Below are 18,156 nucleotides of genomic sequence, written 5' to 3'. Positions count from 1 at the left end.
AGCCCAAAAGCAGCATCCTAGCATATAGAAATGCCTTTAGGTAACCTAAACCAGTGGTGGGATTCAGCCATTTCGCACCACTTCAGAAGAACTGGCTATTAAGTTTCTGAGCAATTTGGTAAACTGATTGCTGGAAGAAATCATTAGGGCAGAGAACTGGTTGTTAAATTATTTGAATTCCACTACTGAACCATATCTATGATTTCACTTTCCCTGATAATCCCCTGCAGCACAGCAGAGGTCAACATATGGCTCCTTACATTGACCAAAGGTATATGTCCCTAATGCATGGATGTGTTTATCTGCGCACAGAACACCTGGAAGGATACATCCACAGAGCTATATTTTCATGAATAAATATCAGAATCTTATAGAAACATGTCTCTGACTCTACAGCTGAGAGTTGGGGAAATGAAATGAGAATTGGTGACTGGATTGAGCCCTAAATGTCAGGCAAAGATAAAGTTCTTCCCACCCCTAAAGAGCAATCATTAATAAAACTTCTGGTCCAATGGACCAGATTCTACATCCTGTATCCATTTGAGGACAAAAGGAACTTGTACTAAATGGGCATCATTTGTTCTTTTCTTTTTCTGAACCACTGAACCCAAATAATACATATGCCAGGGTTCCAAATAGCATCCAAAAGTAAATCAGAGTCCAAGGCAAAGTATTGCTCAAAGTTCCAATTTATTAAGAGAGCCATGTTGGCACATCTGGGAAAACCTGAATCTGAAAAATTCCCGGTTTTCCCCACCCAGTTGAAAGTTCAAGATCTTGCCCCCACACCCACAAGTCCATCACATGGTCCAATCTCCCACTGCCATGCTGGCAGTTCCACTCATCCAGTTCTGGTCAGGTGCAGAGGTGCAGAGACAAAGGATGACCTTAGCTTTCTAGAAAGAATTTTGTTATGGCTACATAGTATGTAACTCCTTACAATCCCCCCTCCCATTTTCCCACAATAGAAAATACATAGTAGAATAATAGAAAGTGTGGCAGGCCAAAGATCCAAAAGAAAAGATGGCTACAGGCCTGACAGCATAATCTGGTTATATGTGCACATTAAGAAAAATTGTCAGAATTATGGAAGATGGTTCTAAAAACTTTACCCAGCCTTCCCATACTATGTGACTAAACAGAAGTGCTGATGCCCCCATACCTAGCCCAGTTGTCTCCAGTCTGGGGCTATCCAGCTGTATGGCCTGGAAATTATGGCATTTGATGTCCAAACAATTTGAGAGCACCAGGGTTGCAAAAGTTGCAGTTGCCAATCAGTTCAAAGTACTTTTTAAGCGGAGAGGTGATCTAAGCATTAGACTGCAATACATTTTTCCGAATGTATTCTATATTAAGAATGTATTCAGAATCAAAATCTTCTCGCTAATATAAACATTCACTTCAACAACTTTTCCAGGTTCTTCCTTGACTTTAAAATTAGAATTGAGACAGAGTTGTTGAAATGAATCATATGGCACAGGAATGTGCAAGAATTAATAGCCTAGCTAGGAACAAATCACACCCCAAAGTCTAACATTAACGTTATTCTACTACAGAAAAGTAGGAAAATAATTTCTCTCTACAAAGACAAATAATTGTTTTGCTTGACTGAAAACAATGGGAATAACGTACCACCAAAATTTGGCCGTAGATATTTGTTGTATCCCTTAGTAAGGTTTCCAAATCCAGGGAGGTAGGATGCAACTGGATAGTCAGTGCTGTGAACTTTTTGACACAAAATAAACTTTCTGAAAAGGAAAAAATAATAATATAGTAGTAGCATAGCTTATCCGCTATGAAATTGTGCTGGCTATTAACCAAATAAAGATTTCTTTAAACGAAATGTGTATATCAGTGATTGCATGACCTCTGTAGATGCCATATGGTAAACAAAGAAATAAATAAAACCAAATAAAGATTATTTTTCTTGACTTGGCTATGAAGTTGCAATCCTAATTTAATTTAATAATAATTTATTAAATTTCTAGACCACCCCCTCTCCTCGGAGGGACTCGGGGCGGTGTACAGGAATAAATTTAAAACATACAAACAATCATACACATAGGTAAAAATCAGATTAAACAACCCCTGTACAATTTATAAAAATTAAAAAACAGACCTTAAAACCAATCTTAAAAATTTAGAAATAGAACTGAGGTGGGATAGGTGGAATTAGGCCAAGCCGGCTAGCTGGAATAGGTGGGTTTTAAGTTTCTGGCGGAAGGAGCAGAGATCCGTAGTCATTCTAATGTCGGGGGGAAGGTCATTCCAGAGGGTCGGGCCCACCACAGAGAAGGCCCTTCCCCTAGGCGTCGCCCGCTGGCACAGTCTAGTGGACGGCAACCGGAGGAGTCCCTCTCTGTGTGAGCGAATCGGCCGGAGGGATGTATGGGGCAGGATACGATCACGCAAATAACTAGGTCCTGTGCCATGGAGCGCCTTAAAAATGATGGTCAACACCTTGAAGTGCACCCGAAAAGCCACAGGTAGCCTGTGTAGCCCGCGCAGGAGAGGTGTTACGTGGGAGTAGCTAGAGACTTCCGAGACTGCCCGCGCGGCCGCATTCTGAACCAGCTGCAGCCTTCGGGTGCATCTCAAGGGGAGCCCCATGTAGAGAGCGTTACAGTAGTCTAGCCGGGACGTCACAAGCGCATGAGTGACTGTGCGAAGGGCGCTCCGGTCCAATAGGGGATGCAATTGGCGCACCAGGCGATCCTGCTTTTCACCTCCTGTCAAATACTAAATATAGACTGCAGCATTTATTGATTGGTCTCCAAAAGAGGGTATAAGAGGGTATGTTAAATTAGCCCTTGATAATATTAAAATAATTGATCCCCAAATTAGTGATGATGGTAGAAGAGAAAATAGAATGACCTTGATAAAATAAGTTATTTAACAATATCAACAACAAATTAGTGTATGACCAAAGGCAGCCATACATGGACCATGCAAAATTTAAATAATATCCCTTAAGTATTTTGCAGGGACTAAAAAAGGCCTGCTTTGTAAAAATGTGTATTGAAATAAAAAGGGTAATGTTTAGGGAAGGATGAAAAAGCATTTAAACTGTGGTCCTGACAGATTTGGATTGCCCACCAAACTGAATTCAGTAACAATAATTGATACTGACTCATCAGAATAGATAAGGGCTAATTAGATAGTACCACTTGAAAAAAAGATAAACAGGGCAGGGGGAGGAAGGTGATAACTGCAACAGAAGGAGCAATGAAATGAGGAACGAAGGCTATAAAAGCAGAGCAAAAAGCAATAACAAATATCGGATTAATTAGGAGAGAGGTTCAAGGTGTCACTTCCTTGGAATCATTAATTATGAAAATCTAGGGAAAGCATGGCTCAGAGTTCTTTTGTGAGAAGAATGCAGACAAAATAGTAATACCAAAGACTACTTTTGAACTTGGAACATCAAGCCATTGTGTCTGCACTGGGAGATACAGCTTCTTTTCTAATTGTAACCAGGGTAAAAATAATGGCTCAGTAAATAATGCAACATAACTAAGCACTTCAAATGTTCTTAATAAGGATATGAGTTACTTATCCCAACCAAGTAATAGTTATTGTTGAATGCCTCCCTTTTGTTGGAGTGTGGCCTGGAATGCATGACAGTGCTCATCTGCCATCAAAAATCAGTGTAAATCAGAAGGTGTCATTTTCAACAGGAGGAGGAAGATTTCCGACCAGAGTTTGAAATACACATCTAGTACTTAAATGATAAACTTGTTCACCTGCCCTCTCTGACAGCATAATTTTGGATAATAAGGACATGTGATTTTTAAAAATAATGCCTGCAGTCTTCTGCCAATTGCTACAAGAGATTTTGGAGCATAGCCTAGAAAGCATTGGACTGAAATATATCCTTCGTATTAGTACCCAAAGGATGCTTGCCCTTTATGAGATGAAGAATCAGAGTAGAAAATGGGATATTTCTATGGGTTTGTGTTCATTTGGGTGAGTATCAGAGGCGGTATTCTACCGGTTTGGGCTGGTTCGCCTGAACCGTTAGCAGAAATCACAGGTGGCGCCGCCCATCTGCCCCAGCTCTATGGTATCCCATTTAATCTTTTTTTTTTTTTTTTGCCAAAAGCACATGTGCAGAAGGCTGTGCGCATGTGTGGAGGTGAAGCATGCATGCTCACATTTGTGAACCAGTAAGGAAGGTAAGTCAATACCACCCCTGGTGAGTATGGAAGAGTAGTATAGGAAAGGCTGTCCACAATGAGAGAAACCTGCTACTTCTAGGAGTAACATGTATGCTCCCAAATCAGTGTCCCTGCAGTTTTGTTGGCAAAATTTCAGAAGTGGATTGCCATTGCCTCCTTCGTAGGATTGAGAGAGAGGGACTGGCCCAAAGTAATCCAGCTGGCTTTGTGCCTAATTTATAATCTCCTGGATTCTAGCTTGGTGCCTTACTGACTAAACAAAACTGGCTCTCAATATTGTATGGGAAAAACTGATATAAATCAGAACCCAAAGATAAACTACTGCAGTCCCCAGTACAAACCATTAGCTTCTTTTGGCTTTAGTTTTAATCTCTAATCGAACAGGAACAAAGCCCACATTGAAGCATTTTGATCTGAACAATAGAATATTTTCCTTGGGAATGTGGGAGAGATTTGCTCCACTTGCTGCTCGAGAATTAGCTGGTCTTATTGCCAACAAACACAATCCGAGAAGGATGTTGGACAAAGAAACTGTCCAGATTTTTTTGCATGAAAAAACACATGCCTCCCATGTTTTCCAATGGGAATAACTATTCAAATATATGCCTAACATAAGGTATCCTTTCAGAGTGGTCATCTCAGTGGTTCTACTCTCTAGGAATCCCATGGCTGGGATGAAGCACAAAATTCAGTTGTGCTCATTTATGTTCCAAAGTATATAGAACAATTGCTGTGGCAATATACCATGACCAGGGTTGGTATTCAGTTACTTTCCCTACCGGTTTGCAAATGTGAGTGCGCTCGCACACGCCCCATCCACCCATGCACTTCGCCTTCTGCGCATGCTCTTTGATTGCACGTGAGGCTTAAACACATGCACACGGCTTGAAAACATGCCTAAATAGGACGGCATAGAGCCCACCCATGATTTCCACTACTGGTTCTGGTTAACCAGTCCAAACTGGCTGAATACCACCTCTGGCCATGACTATTGAAAGCTATGGAGTTATCAGAACTCTTTCTTTCTGGGAAATGTTCAGTCTTCTTTCAAAACTTTTTAATTTGAATGACTGAGATATTTGTAGCTTAGAAGCTGGATCGCCAACAATCTGTGCCTTCCTCCAAATTGTTTTCTCAAGAAGAAGAGAAAACATCTTATCCCTGAAGAGAAGTTAGAAAAACAGAGACTTTAAAAAAAAAAATTCACTTGAAGCAAAATTCTTTTGACTAGGTGCAGAAGTCCAGGTCAACAACAACAGAAAATATTAACACAGAGTGCACATTAGAAAGGAGTCATCTTGGAAAGAGGTTTGCATCTTAAGAGAAAATAGGGAAATCATAAGCACAGAACATTACGTACACCTTTTTTTCTTATTATACTTCCTGCTCAGAAGAGAGAGAGATGAAATTGTAGTCAGACCAGTAAAATACTAGTTAGACAGCAACTTTAGAAAATAAATAGCTGTTTCCATTTCACAATTACAGGCCTGTACTTTACATTATAGTGTGAATGCATGACAGTAGTTTGGTTCAGGCCTTGCTGAAGCTGAAACGCAAGTAGGCCATGAGAATGTGACCTTTAACATAGTGCCTGCATAAGAATGTGACCTTTAACATAGTGCTTGCATAGGATGTTTGCTGACCACAATACTTAACTAACCGTTTATCTAGCTTAGCATAGCGTTTGCATAGGATGTTGGTTAACCGCTAATATCTAACTGTGTATACGGCGCATTATCAGGCAATGTTTTTGGAAACCCCCTAACTGCTACATACCTATTAATTGTTTTCTTGTGGAAAATTACTGAATGTACTTCCTTGTATGTGTCCACTCCCCCACCTTAAAGAAACTGCTTAATAAAAGGGTCTGTGCAGAACATGTCAAGAGGAATGTAGCCATACATCCTCCAGGCACTCTGTGCTTGCCTACCTCGAGCTAACTCTTTGTGTGGTGTCTTAATTTGCGGCCTTCGTCCACGTGTGGACCCTCCAAATTCCCGGTGAGGACCGGGGCTCGTTCTCCCACCCAAGGGAGAACCCAGAAGGCCCAGACAGGCGAATCCGGACTCGAGTGTGTCGCGACCCTTGCAGCGACATTATAGTGGTGATGCATTGGAATGAGATGACATTTATGCCCCTTGCTAAACCTGGGTTGCAAAAATAGGCATGACCACTAAGTGGCATCCTAGAATTATTTTATCTCTTTTTTGCCCTCTAGTGGTCATCTGGATATGGTAGCGTGAAACTTAAACCTTGGATCTAGAGAAAAAATTGGCCTTTTGTATGTTTGTGTCCAGCTAAAAGAAAGAATGACTAGCATATCTCTGTGGGAAGATATTATCGACTAACTCCTTATTAATATTCCATGACATCATATAGATCAATATACATTGAGAAGATTGATTCTTCCGTGAAATTTATTGCTAGGTAATAAACATAGAACTCCAGCCTGAAAATGGGCATTTGAATTGGGCAATCCTATGCTGCCTAGTCAGAAGTATGTGTCTCTAAATTACTACAAGGACTTAACTATAGAATTGCAGCCTCTCTCTGTCTGCATATCAGGAATTTACGTGAGTGATGGCTGTCAGTTTCCATGTGCAAAGGAGAGTGACCGGAGAAAATTAAGCTCAGCTTGTACATGACTGTTAACTGGCAGACAGAACCTGAGCAATGAGGTGGGTGTGTATGTGCCATTAGCTTGTCCAGGATCCTGATATTCATGCTGAGATGTACAATCATTGTCCTCTAAGTTGTCATCCCCATCCTTTGGAGGTATGATATTCCAAAATGTATATGTATGTGTAGAATTATAATTGCCGGAATACTTCATTTTTAGTCCTGCTGCTGGAACTTTTGATGAGCTGATACCTCCACCCCGATACAAAGAGCTGTTTTGAATCATCCTGAGCTGGGATATAGTAGTTGATTATCTTCCTATTAATGAAACAAATATCCCATGGGGAAAAAGAGTTTTACACATTGTTCTTACTCTGGAATGCTTCTGAATCTTTATCTATAATCTCTATAATCTGGAAATCTGACTTAAAACATTTTAAACTCCTCATATGTCAACCCCCGAAAACTGTTTGGGTTACATATTTCATACTAAGTCATCTTCCTGGGCTCTAAAATCAACCAAAGTGGTGACTGCAGCCCTGAGACCAGAAGGCATATAGCACTTCAAAGAACTGCATCATCTGGCATGAAGAACACCTGGAAGAGTAAAGGCATCAGCCTCTCCACCAAATACAGATTACTCAACACAATAATTTTTCCAATCGGTACTTATGGCTGCAAAATTTGGACTCTGAAAGAGGGAGATAGGAGAAGGGTGGATGACTTTGAACTGTAATGCTGGAGGCTACTATTACACATCCCATGGATTGCAAACACAACAAACAAACAAAGAAGTCCAAGACCGAACCTCACCAAAACTATCACTTGAAGCCAAGATTGTCAAACAGAGGCTGTCATTCTTTGGTCATGTCATGCGAGCTGACTCACTCGAAAAGTCAACCATGCTGGGAGTGGTCAGTGGAAAAAGAAGGGGCCACCTTAGTACCTGCTGACTAGACATTGTAAAGGAGGACACCGTGATGACTTCGCCACATCCAAACAGGTGGTGTGAGATAGATGGGCAAGGAAAGTGCTGATCCACGGAGTGCCAAAGGTTGGACATGACTGACAATGATTGTCATTTCTCCTGAACCCCAGCTATTTCAAAATTGATATAGAGTAGAGTAGAGTAGAGTAGAGTAGAGTAGAGTAGAGTAGTGTAGAATAGAATTGTTAAGTCTTCGAGGCTACGACGCCATTGACTATCATTGCCGGCTCCTGATTGGTTAAGACGCAAGCAGCCAGCTGGCAGGAGAATGCAGCCATTCTATTGGTTCAGCCTCTGACAGCTCTGGTATAAAAAGGGCTGTCAGCTGTCAAATGCTACTGTTTGCCGGTTCGAGGTTTGCCTTACATTTTGCCTTGTTAAACTGTTAATAAAGGTTGTGTTAGCTTCAACCTGTCTTGACTCAGTTCTTGCCTCCTGGTCCTCCCTACAGAACAAGAATAGAATAGAATAGGAGAGTTGGAAGGGACCTTGGAGATCTTCTAGTCCAGGGGTGTGAAACTCGCGGTCTGCGGGTCAAATGCATCATGTGCTGGCCCCGGGCAGTGCCCAGTTTGGTGAAGGGGAAAAAAGTCCTGATACGTCAGCTGACGCTGCCATGACGACACACATTTGACACCCATGTTTTAGTCCAACCTCCTGCAGGAAGCCTTACACCATTTCAGACAGGTGGCTTTCCAATGTCTTCTTAAAACCTTCCAGTGTTGGAGCATTCACAATTTCTGGAGGCAATTTGTTCCACTGATTAATTGTTCTAACTGTCAGGAAATTTCTCCTTCGTTCTAGGTTACTTCTCTCCTTGATTAGTTTCTATCCATTGCTTCTTGTCCTGCATTCAAATGCTTTGGAGAATAGCTTGATTCCCTCTTCTTTGGGGTAGCCCCTTAGATCTTTCAACACTGCTATCATGTCACCCAAGTCTTCCTTTTCATTAAACTAGACATAACCAATTTCAGCAATCGTTCTTTATATGTTTTAGCCTCCAGTCCCCTAATCATCTTTGTTGCTCTTCTCTGCACTCTTTCTAGAGTCTCCACATCTTTTCTACATCGTGGCGACCAAAACTGAATGCAGTATTCCAAGTGTGGCCTTACCAAGGCTTTATAAAGTGGTATTAACACTTCACGTGATCTTGATTCTATCCCTCTGTTGATGCAGCCTATCTGTGTTGGCTTTTTTGGCAGCTGCTGTATACTGCTGGCTCATATTTAAATGGTTGTCCACTAGGACTCCAATATCCCTCTCATAGTTACTACTAGTGAGCCAAGTACCACCTAAACTATACCTGTGTGTTTGGTTTTTCTTGCCTAAATGTAGAACCTGTAGTAAAAAAATGAAGAAATGTGCCAACTGTAGTTTCTCACAGTGTCTTATTTTTTCAGGCTAAACCCTCTGTCCTGCTTTTGCATAAATCTGCTCATTTTTCATAGTACAGACATAATATGCACATTTTAGCAGCAATTTCCCTAATATAATATATTTCTCTATGGGTATTTCACTGTCCCATGAATTTTTATATGTACTTCTCTCTATTCATTTATTTTAGATGCATGTTTTGATTGGAGAAGTGAATCACAACATTTAGAATAAAGTGAATTTCAAAAGGTCTCATGTTCAGGAACTGAAGATCAGGAAGATTTGCATTAAAGTATAAACTGAATAAATCTGAATAAACTGAATAAATATACTCTTGTGCTGAATGTATTTTTCAACTTACCCTTGACATAGAAGAAAGAGCCACACAAGGCTGGAGAAATAATAACTGCGGTACATTTGTGAAGATTATTTGGTGCTGGGTGTAATTCTTCACTTACAGTCTATGAAGAAAAGCAGAGAAATGCCAAATTTAATTTTGTAGCAAAATAGCAAAACAGGCCATTACATCAACTTACTAAAACTAAGAATTTTTACCTACTTTCACACTAGATAATTCTTAAAAAAAAAAAAAGCTAAAGCAGAGTTTCTCAATCTCGACAGCTTTAAAATGTGTGGGCTATGATAGCTAGGGAATTCTGGGAGTTGAAGTCCATACATTTTCAAGTTGCTAAGGTTCGGAAATACTGATATAGAATAACAATTCAGATCCTATCCAGTTTTGCTCATATAAAGATGATCTTAATCTGATTTCTCCTTTGTCTTTCAGCCAAGAGCTCTGCATACCGCACTACCCCATAAAATTCTGGGAGCATATATATAACCTTAGATGCAGGGGTGGGTTGCTGTCGGCATTACTTCCGGTTTGGTGCACACTAGACGCGTGCTTCCATGCGCGTGCACATTGGCACATAGTGTGTCGGCGCATGCGCAAAACATTAAAAAATGGGGGGGGGAGATTAAATTTGTGCAAAGAAAATTGTTCTGCGCATGCGCAGAACCGAAAATCAAGATGGCGCCGCTGTAGGAGAACCAGTTTGGGGCGTGACAGGCCTGAGTCGCTGCCAGTTCCAGCAACCCAAGCTGCCAAACTAGTACCAGTTCAGCCAAACCAGTCCGAACCGGTAGGAACCCACCTCTGCTTAGATGGGATGACATTAATTTGCATGTCTGAAAGATCCCCATAACTTCTGTTAACAAACATTGCACAATTAGATATATTCCCCACTATCAGCCTGAGCCTAATACCGCATTCTTAAAACTCCAAAGTTGCCTTTAATTTCATACAATTTGGCCTATTAAAATATTTCCTCTGTAGTTTTTGAATTTATTTTCTCTGTAAGTAAATATAGAACAGTCAATGCCCTTCAGGACTATATCAGCTTGTAATTATATGCATAATAATTTGCATTTTCCCATTAACCTGCAATATCTTTAACTAGCTAACATTTAATATACATTTAAATTTGTACTGAAATATTTGTTTTACAAGTTTTTTTTATATATCAATATCTATTTTAGTTTAAATTAATATTTGCAGAGAATGAATCTCGAAGTATTCATACAGCTGTGGCTATGGAAAACGATAAGATATTACAATACAATACAATACAATAGCAGAGTTGGAAGGGACCTTGGAGGTCTTCTAGTCCAACCCCCTGCCTAGGCAGGAAACCCTATACCATTTCAGACAAATGGCTATCCAACATCTTCTTAAAGACTTCCAGTGTTGGGGCATTCACAACTTCTGGAGGCAAGCTGTTCCACTGATTAATTGTTCTGTCAGGAAGTTTCTCCTCAGTTCTAAGTTGCTTCTCTCCTTGATTAGTTTCCACCCATTGCTGCTGCTTCTACCCTCAGGTGCCTTGGAAAATAGTTTGACTATTGACTATTGTTTGACTATTGACTATTAGAATGTATTCCAAATAATTGTCCATTTTAACTTCATGAAAAGTGTTTTTATTTTTGAGTGAAAAAATTTACAGTCCATCTCCAGACAAATTTAGTATGTAATATTGGATGCTGGTAATCTGACTCAAACGGTGTGGAGTAAAAATAAAACCAGACGCAGGGGTGGAAAGTCATCAACTCAAGTTATAGTAACCTCTGTCTCTAGGGCTGATTTTTGATGCTGCCACAGTCTGTTGGTTCATTTCTAAAGGTATTGTTATTTGGAACTAAAGTATGAAAATGCCATGGTTTTTTTAAGTGATTCTGTTGACTTTTCTGAGAGAGGGCATGGCCCCTTGGCTTTGGGCCTAGAAAACATAAAAAATTAAACTCATCCAACCATGAATGGTATACGATCACTTGGCATAGAGTTGTTGCCTTTGTTTTATGTTGTGCAGGGCCTTCTTGCTCCCAAAGAGAAAACAATGGAACAAGATTACCTCAGGGGATGAGTATTTCTCAGCCCTTCCAAAAGGTGTGTCCTTGGATAGTTTTCTGGGAGTGTATTTCTTTCATAAGAAGATCAAACATGGTGGACCAACTTCCCTGAAAGCCATCTGGCTGCATGATGGCTCACCATAGGAGCAAATCAAATGCTACTCGCAAATTACTGAGGACCAGAGCTAGAACAGCATGGATTTATTTGTGTCTTTCTTTAGTTTTTGTGGCATATTCTTAGCTGGATGGAAATCGCAAGTAGGGTTTCTGGGAACCTTACTCCTTGATATCTCACCTCATCTGACCTGTCTCGTTCTCTTTTTTCTACTTCCATTTGTTTTATTTTAAAAAAGAGATAATAATTTCAAAATAAAGTGTTAGATACTTGTGGTAACTACAGTGGTTTCCACCAAGGTCCTCTGTTCCGGCGGGAACGGAGGTTTAATCCTATTGGTCGAAGGGTCTGACAGCTCCCTATAAAAGGGCTGCTGTCAGACTCAGACTTCGTTGGATTGTTCTCACTTGTTGTACTTAATAAAGAGCTGCTGTTACCGTTAAGCCTGTGTGTGCCTATCCATTACCCAATCTAACATAAAGAATTAGATGCTTATACTTCCTTCTGTTTATGGTGATATTGTTACTCAATATTGATCAATGGGAAAGAAAAAAAGACCCATTCGGAACGTTGATGAAGATTCTCAGTCATCCAGGTAGAATTGTCTGGAAGTTGAGTCACAGTACCTGGATTTATTTTCTTGTTAGTTTGGAACATTTCACTAACCATCCAAAGATCCCATTAGGAATCCTTGTTTAAATATTCTGGCCAGTTTGGCAGACATTCTCTGCTTGGTTTATGAAAGTTGTTGTTGCTGCTGCTATTGTTAAAGGGAGGCCCGCGCCACTCTCCAAAACAAACATTTTATGACACCCCTCAAGTTCATCCTTAAATGCATTCCTGCTTTTAACAGACAAGACTCTGTGGCTGCATTGCCGATCATTCACAAAACTATACGCAGATAGCAATTGGATCACGTGTGTGTGTGTGTTGCTGCCGGCATTACTGCTGGTTCGGTGCGTGCACAATTTTGTGTGTGTGCAGTTGCCCATAAATAGGTCTGCGCATGCGCACAACATTTAAAAATGGGGGAAAGCATGCCGTGCCAACCGGGGAACCAGTTTGGAGGCATGGCGGGCCCTGGTCGCTGCCAGTTCTGGTGACCCACAATGGCAAACCACTACCGGTTTAGCCGAACCAATCCAATCAGGTGGAACCCACCTCTGAATTGGATTCAGAAGACCATTCCAGTTTTATTTAAGCATTTAAATTTATTAACCAATTTGGGTTGTTTTTTTTTTTAACCCATGAGAACTAGAATGGAACAGAAGACACACGCTCTGGATGTGTTAGGCCATAGCTTCCACAACTAAGACTGAGTTGGTTGTCCAGGCTGTTTACTAAACATTATGGGATTTGTAGTAGAGCTTCTGTACGAAAGGCTACAAAAATTTGCAGTGCAGCAGTGTAGAAATAGAAGAGAACTTTTTGTTTGCAGCTGAGTAGCGATTGGCCAGATTTTTTTTAACCCAGACACTTAAGACAGTGATAGTCTTAATTTGTATTCAGACCCATCTGGAGAGTGAGAAGCTATGGAATGCTATATGGGAATGCAGTATTAATTTAGCATGCCGTTGAAATGATACATTTTTCTTTTTCAGTAAATTTGCTTATGTTTGCACCATGTGTTATTTCTGATTACACGAGATTAATACCTTACACAATGAAGAAAGCAGCTTGCTACCACAAACTTTCATTAAAAACATACTACAATTTGTACTTATTCAGCATAACAAAATGTATTTTAACTATATGCCATGAACTATGCAAAGACATTACAAGAAAAAAGTTGGGGAAATATATGCAGATGCTAATTCAGGAGCACAGAGTCTCCTTGGAGGGGACATAGGTGGCACAGAAAATAGATAGATGATAGATTAGATAGATTAGATAGGTAAATAGGTAGGCAGACAAGCAGATAATCGGATCAGAGGCGTGAGCTACAATATAATCAGAACACATTTTTTTAAAGAAATACATCAACATTCCAGAAATCAATGCGATCAACCAATCTGCAAGTGTTCTTTTCTTGGTTAATTCAGAAGTTGAAACTATCACAATTCTTTCTTTTAAAAAAAATCACCATAAGAATAATTATAGCTTTTTTTTTTTTCAACCAGATTTCACATCGTGGCATGGAAAAGCTAGTGCATGCCAGGCAGACTTTCAAATCATGTGGCCTCCTGTCTTCTCTACCTTCCAGACAACAGGTAATTTAATCAGTGTTTAATTTCATCCTGACATGATATCAGTTTGTTGTTTTGTATGAATCAAAGGTTGTGCTTCAAAAAAAATCCCTGATTAATGAATCGGGACAGCTTTATGCTCTTTGTTTCAAGTTGTTTAGCTTTGAAATTGTTAGCCCTTCATGGTGAGCCAAATCAGGAAACGAGCTCTGAGTCTGAAGCTGTGTATAGTAGGGCTAGAATTGTGTGAAACCATTTGAAAAGCAAAAGAGCCCAAAACTAAGCTAAAGAATTATTTGCTCATGGAAATTAGCCAGGTCTCTGCTTTCTCCCAAATGCAAGAAGTCATGGGAAATAGTCTTGCAAGGGATTTGGAGATCAATATGACTTATGACCAGTCCTCACACTTACAACCTTGCAGCATCCCTACAGTCACATGGTTAGAATTCAGGTGCTTAGCAACCAGCATGTATCTACAAAGGTTGCAGTATCCCAGGGCTGGGTGATGGCCATTTGTGACCTCACGAGCCAGCTTCCAAAAAGCAAAGTCAATGGGAGGAAGAGGAGGAAGGAGAGGAGGAGGATTCACTTAACAACCATGTGATTCACTTAACAACTGCAGTGATTTGCTTAAGAACCATGTTCATAAAGATTGTAAAATCATGTAACTCACTTAGCAACAGAAATTCTGGTCCCAATTGTGGTCATAAGTCGAGAACCACTTGTATTTATGGTATCTTTATGGTCTGTCTTATTTATTCCTATCTTGCCCTATTTCATCTTGCTTCATCTATTTCATATCCACCTTTAATTAGACAATATGAATCAATGGCAAAGAATGACTGGCCAAGACCATCTTTTCAACTTTGATCTACAATAATGAGAATACAGATACATATTCAAGAGATTCCTCCACACACACACCAGTTACTACAATCAGTGACAGCAAGACCATGCTAATCTTCAAACAAATCGAGACAGGAGAAATAAGACTCACTAGATCTTCCTCTCCAACTATAATTTTCATTCCTCCCCCTTCTCTTTCAGCCAGCAGCAATGAGGTATAGCAGCAAGTTGGGAGCCACTCTTTCCCATTCAATATGTGTGAATTGGATTACAGCTCCTAACATTGGCAGCCAACATGACCAATGATCAAAGCCGGTGCATCTAAAACATCTGGAAAACACCAGGCTGGAGAGGGCTGCTGTTGTGTCTATGAGAAGCCCTTTAAAAAATGGACAGAAGTCTCAGAACAATACATTAGCTCTTGCAGGGTGATGTGCTCGAAACAAAAGCAGCTAAATTAAACCACCCAAGAAGACAGATGAAAGGAAGAAAAAAAAATACTTACTTTAAGTTCATCCTTCTCCTGAAAATCATCTACTTATCTTCCTGAGCTGTCAGTCCATGTATTTGTACGCTTCAGCCAAACTAAAAGTCTATGTACTTATATCTCTGCTTTTTAAGCTCTTACATAAACTGGATTCTTTCAGTAAAATTCTCACAAACAAATTGTCATTTTCTTTGGTTTCAACTAATTTGCTTCCAGTTCACTTCAGTTTGAGATCAATCAACTGCTAAACGTTCTTTAAAATAGTTTTTGGTACTTTCGTTGCCATCCAGTCAAGTGAAGCCCCTTTCTGCAGAGGGGCACAAACTGCAGTCCGAGTAGCAATCTGCAGACTTGCTTAGGACTTAACCTGTCAGGTTATTTTCATGGCCCCACCTCTTCCCTCGGCTGTTGTCCGTACCCATTCATCATTTATGTCCCAACATTTTTACCCAAACAATTTTTCCCTCTTAGATCATCAGAAACTCCTCGCAGGTGGATTTAAGTTCTGTTCTTAGGCATAAGTCTGCTGCACTTTTATAGTATCATTTGCACACTGTGGTGTATATTAAGTCCTTTGTCATTCTGAAGCTTTCCTCCACATATGGTGATCGGAGGCATATAGGACCAGTGGTGGTATTCAGCAGGTTCTGATCAGTTCTGGAGAACCGATAGCGGAAATTTTGAGTACTTTGGAAAACCGGTAAATACCACCTCTGACTGGCCCCGTCCCATCTATTCTCTGCCTCCCAAATCCCAGCTGATCAGGAGGGAATGGAGATTTTGCAGTAAACTTCCCCTGGAGTGGGGAGGGAATGGAGATTTTACAGTATCCTTCCCCTGCCACGCCCACCAAGCCACGCCCACAGAACCGGTAGTAAAAAAAATTGAATCCCACCATTGCAAAGGACCATCTCTCAACATCCTCAGACAGCTTCTAGGAGTCACAATCAGCACATAATCAACTGGAAGTGCGGCTAGTAAACATCCTATGGAACTCTTGTCTGTAACTAACTTTAACACTCCATTCAGCTACTGTTATCTTGTGCCGTTGATAGGTTTACAATATGAGTGGCTATGCACATTTACCCATTAGAGGAGTGGGTCTACCCCTCTACCCAAAAAGGCATTGAATTGTACTCGTAAGAGTAAATAAATATTAGCTTCACACATAGAATACCCGCTTTAGTTAAAAAAAATGGCCCACCATTGCCACTCACCGTTGAAAACAGTGAGTGGGTTACTTACCGTGAGTGAGTTATTGGTATTTCAGTTGCCATATCCCCAGTGAGCTATATTCTGAAGGGGGAAAATTCTGATCCTCCCCCGTTTGTATCACACACACACACACTGTACAAATAACCCCTTTGAAATGGGCTCATAATAGGGCAGAATTGGGACTCGACACACAGAGTGCCTTGTGCTTTATCCCAATGATGCTTAACTCTTTGAGGTTTTGCCATCTTACCCATTTTTGATCATCTTACATGCTGCTGTCAGAATGAGGACGGCTAGGTTGTTGTTGATGATGACAAAGAACCCAATGGCAAACTGTTATTGGCAAGAAAATGACAGGGAGTGTAGTTGCCATGAGTGAAGTTTGACTCAAGGGTGTTTTTACTACTGACACTAATACTACTGCTGTTACTGTCATAATGATGAAGACCATCAGTCCAATTGTTCTTGTCATGGCCTTCTAAATTGAAGCGACTGTGTATTTCTGAAAAGATTAAAGAGAACAAAGGAACACTGATATAAAAAGCCTTCACTTTATATCAGGGATATCTATTCTCCATAGAAAGAGTGTAGGTCCATGGTGGCGAACCTATAGCATGCATGCCGGAAGTGGCACGCAGAGCCATCTCTCTGGGCAAGCAAGCCATCGCCCGTTCCTCTTCCGGGTTCTGGCACCCCGGCCAGTTGGTCTTCATGTGCGCGGGAGTGCCAGAAACCAGAAGTTCAGTTGCCTAGTGTGCATGCACACGCCAGGAAGATGATTGTTCCGCTTTCCAGCATGCACATGTGCACTGGCCAGCTGGTCTTCATGGACGCATGAGCGCCAGAAACCAGAAGACCAACTGGCCAATGTGTGTGCCAGAAACAGGAAGATCATGTTCCTGGCACATGCATGCGCACCAGGCAGCTGCTCTTCCAGTTTCCAGCATGCGCATCAGCCAGCTGGTCTTCGTGCATGCATGTGCACCAGAAGACCAGCTGATCGATGTGCATGCGCACGCCAGAAACCGGAAGAACAGCCGCCCGGCATGCACATGTGCACACGCACTGAGCAACTGCTCTTCTGGTTTCTGGCAAGTGTGCACACTCGGTGCCAAAAAAAATTACCAACACTTGGTAGGTCTTTAAGCAGAGAACACTGAACAGCCTTAAATGAGGAGGGGGAAGGCGAGCTCTGGACTATTTGCATTGAAAACGCAATGTTAACTTCAAAGGCCCTTGCACTTCTACAGTTCTCAAGGCAGTCCCCAGTAGCTGCTGAGAGCAATATTTATTTCCTGCTTAGAATTACAGCCATGGGTGAATCTATTAGTCTAGGGCTTTAGCATACTTGAATAAGGAAGATCTTTTTGAAGTGCAGAGCTGTTAGTTATGATAAGAGTGTTGGGAACAAATGCATATATTCAGTTTTAATGGTAGCCATGTGACCCACATATCATCTCCCAGCCTGGCTTCCACAGTAATATACATGACTGCAAGCTTCTGATTTGTGATAACTGTTCACATGCTGCATGAAACAATTTTGCACATTACAATGCACAACTTATGCTTGCAATGAGTTTGTATTTGTCCTATATGTCTATCCTGGTATTTAACAGTGGCTCTCAGGTTTTAAAAAAATTAAGAATAGAACAAGACCAGCAATGTGATGTTTACAAATAGAATATTAATATGAAATCAATGTTGAATATTCCAATTAAATACATTCAAGAGGATTTCTCTAT

At 40.7% G+C, this 18,156-nt stretch overlaps 1 protein-coding gene across 1 annotated transcript in view; it reads right to left on the bottom strand.

Moving 5' to 3' along the window:
* The window catches only part of GABRP (gamma-aminobutyric acid type A receptor subunit pi), a 32,690-nt gene extending 17,354 nt beyond the window's left edge, over positions 1 to 15,336 (bottom strand). Inside the window, exons 1-3 of the mRNA XM_081943868.1 lie at positions 15,218 to 15,336; positions 9,521 to 9,620; positions 1,633 to 1,748 (exon numbers count right to left, since the gene is read on the bottom strand). Coding sequence (XP_081799994.1) covers positions 1,633 to 1,748; positions 9,521 to 9,576 — 172 coding nt within the window. The 5' untranslated portion in view covers positions 9,577 to 9,620; positions 15,218 to 15,336. The remainder of the gene's footprint in view (positions 1 to 1,632; positions 1,749 to 9,520; positions 9,621 to 15,217) is intronic.
* Between the last annotated feature and the right edge of the window lie 2,820 nt (positions 15,337 to 18,156).

This window comes from Natrix helvetica (genome assembly GCF_964273705.1).
Source record: "Natrix helvetica genome assembly, chromosome: 2".
Classification (NCBI taxonomy): domain Eukaryota; kingdom Metazoa; phylum Chordata; class Lepidosauria; order Squamata; family Natricidae; genus Natrix; species Natrix helvetica.
The sequence above is the reverse complement of the archived record's forward strand: the minus strand, read 5'-3'. Positions and strand labels throughout refer to the sequence as shown.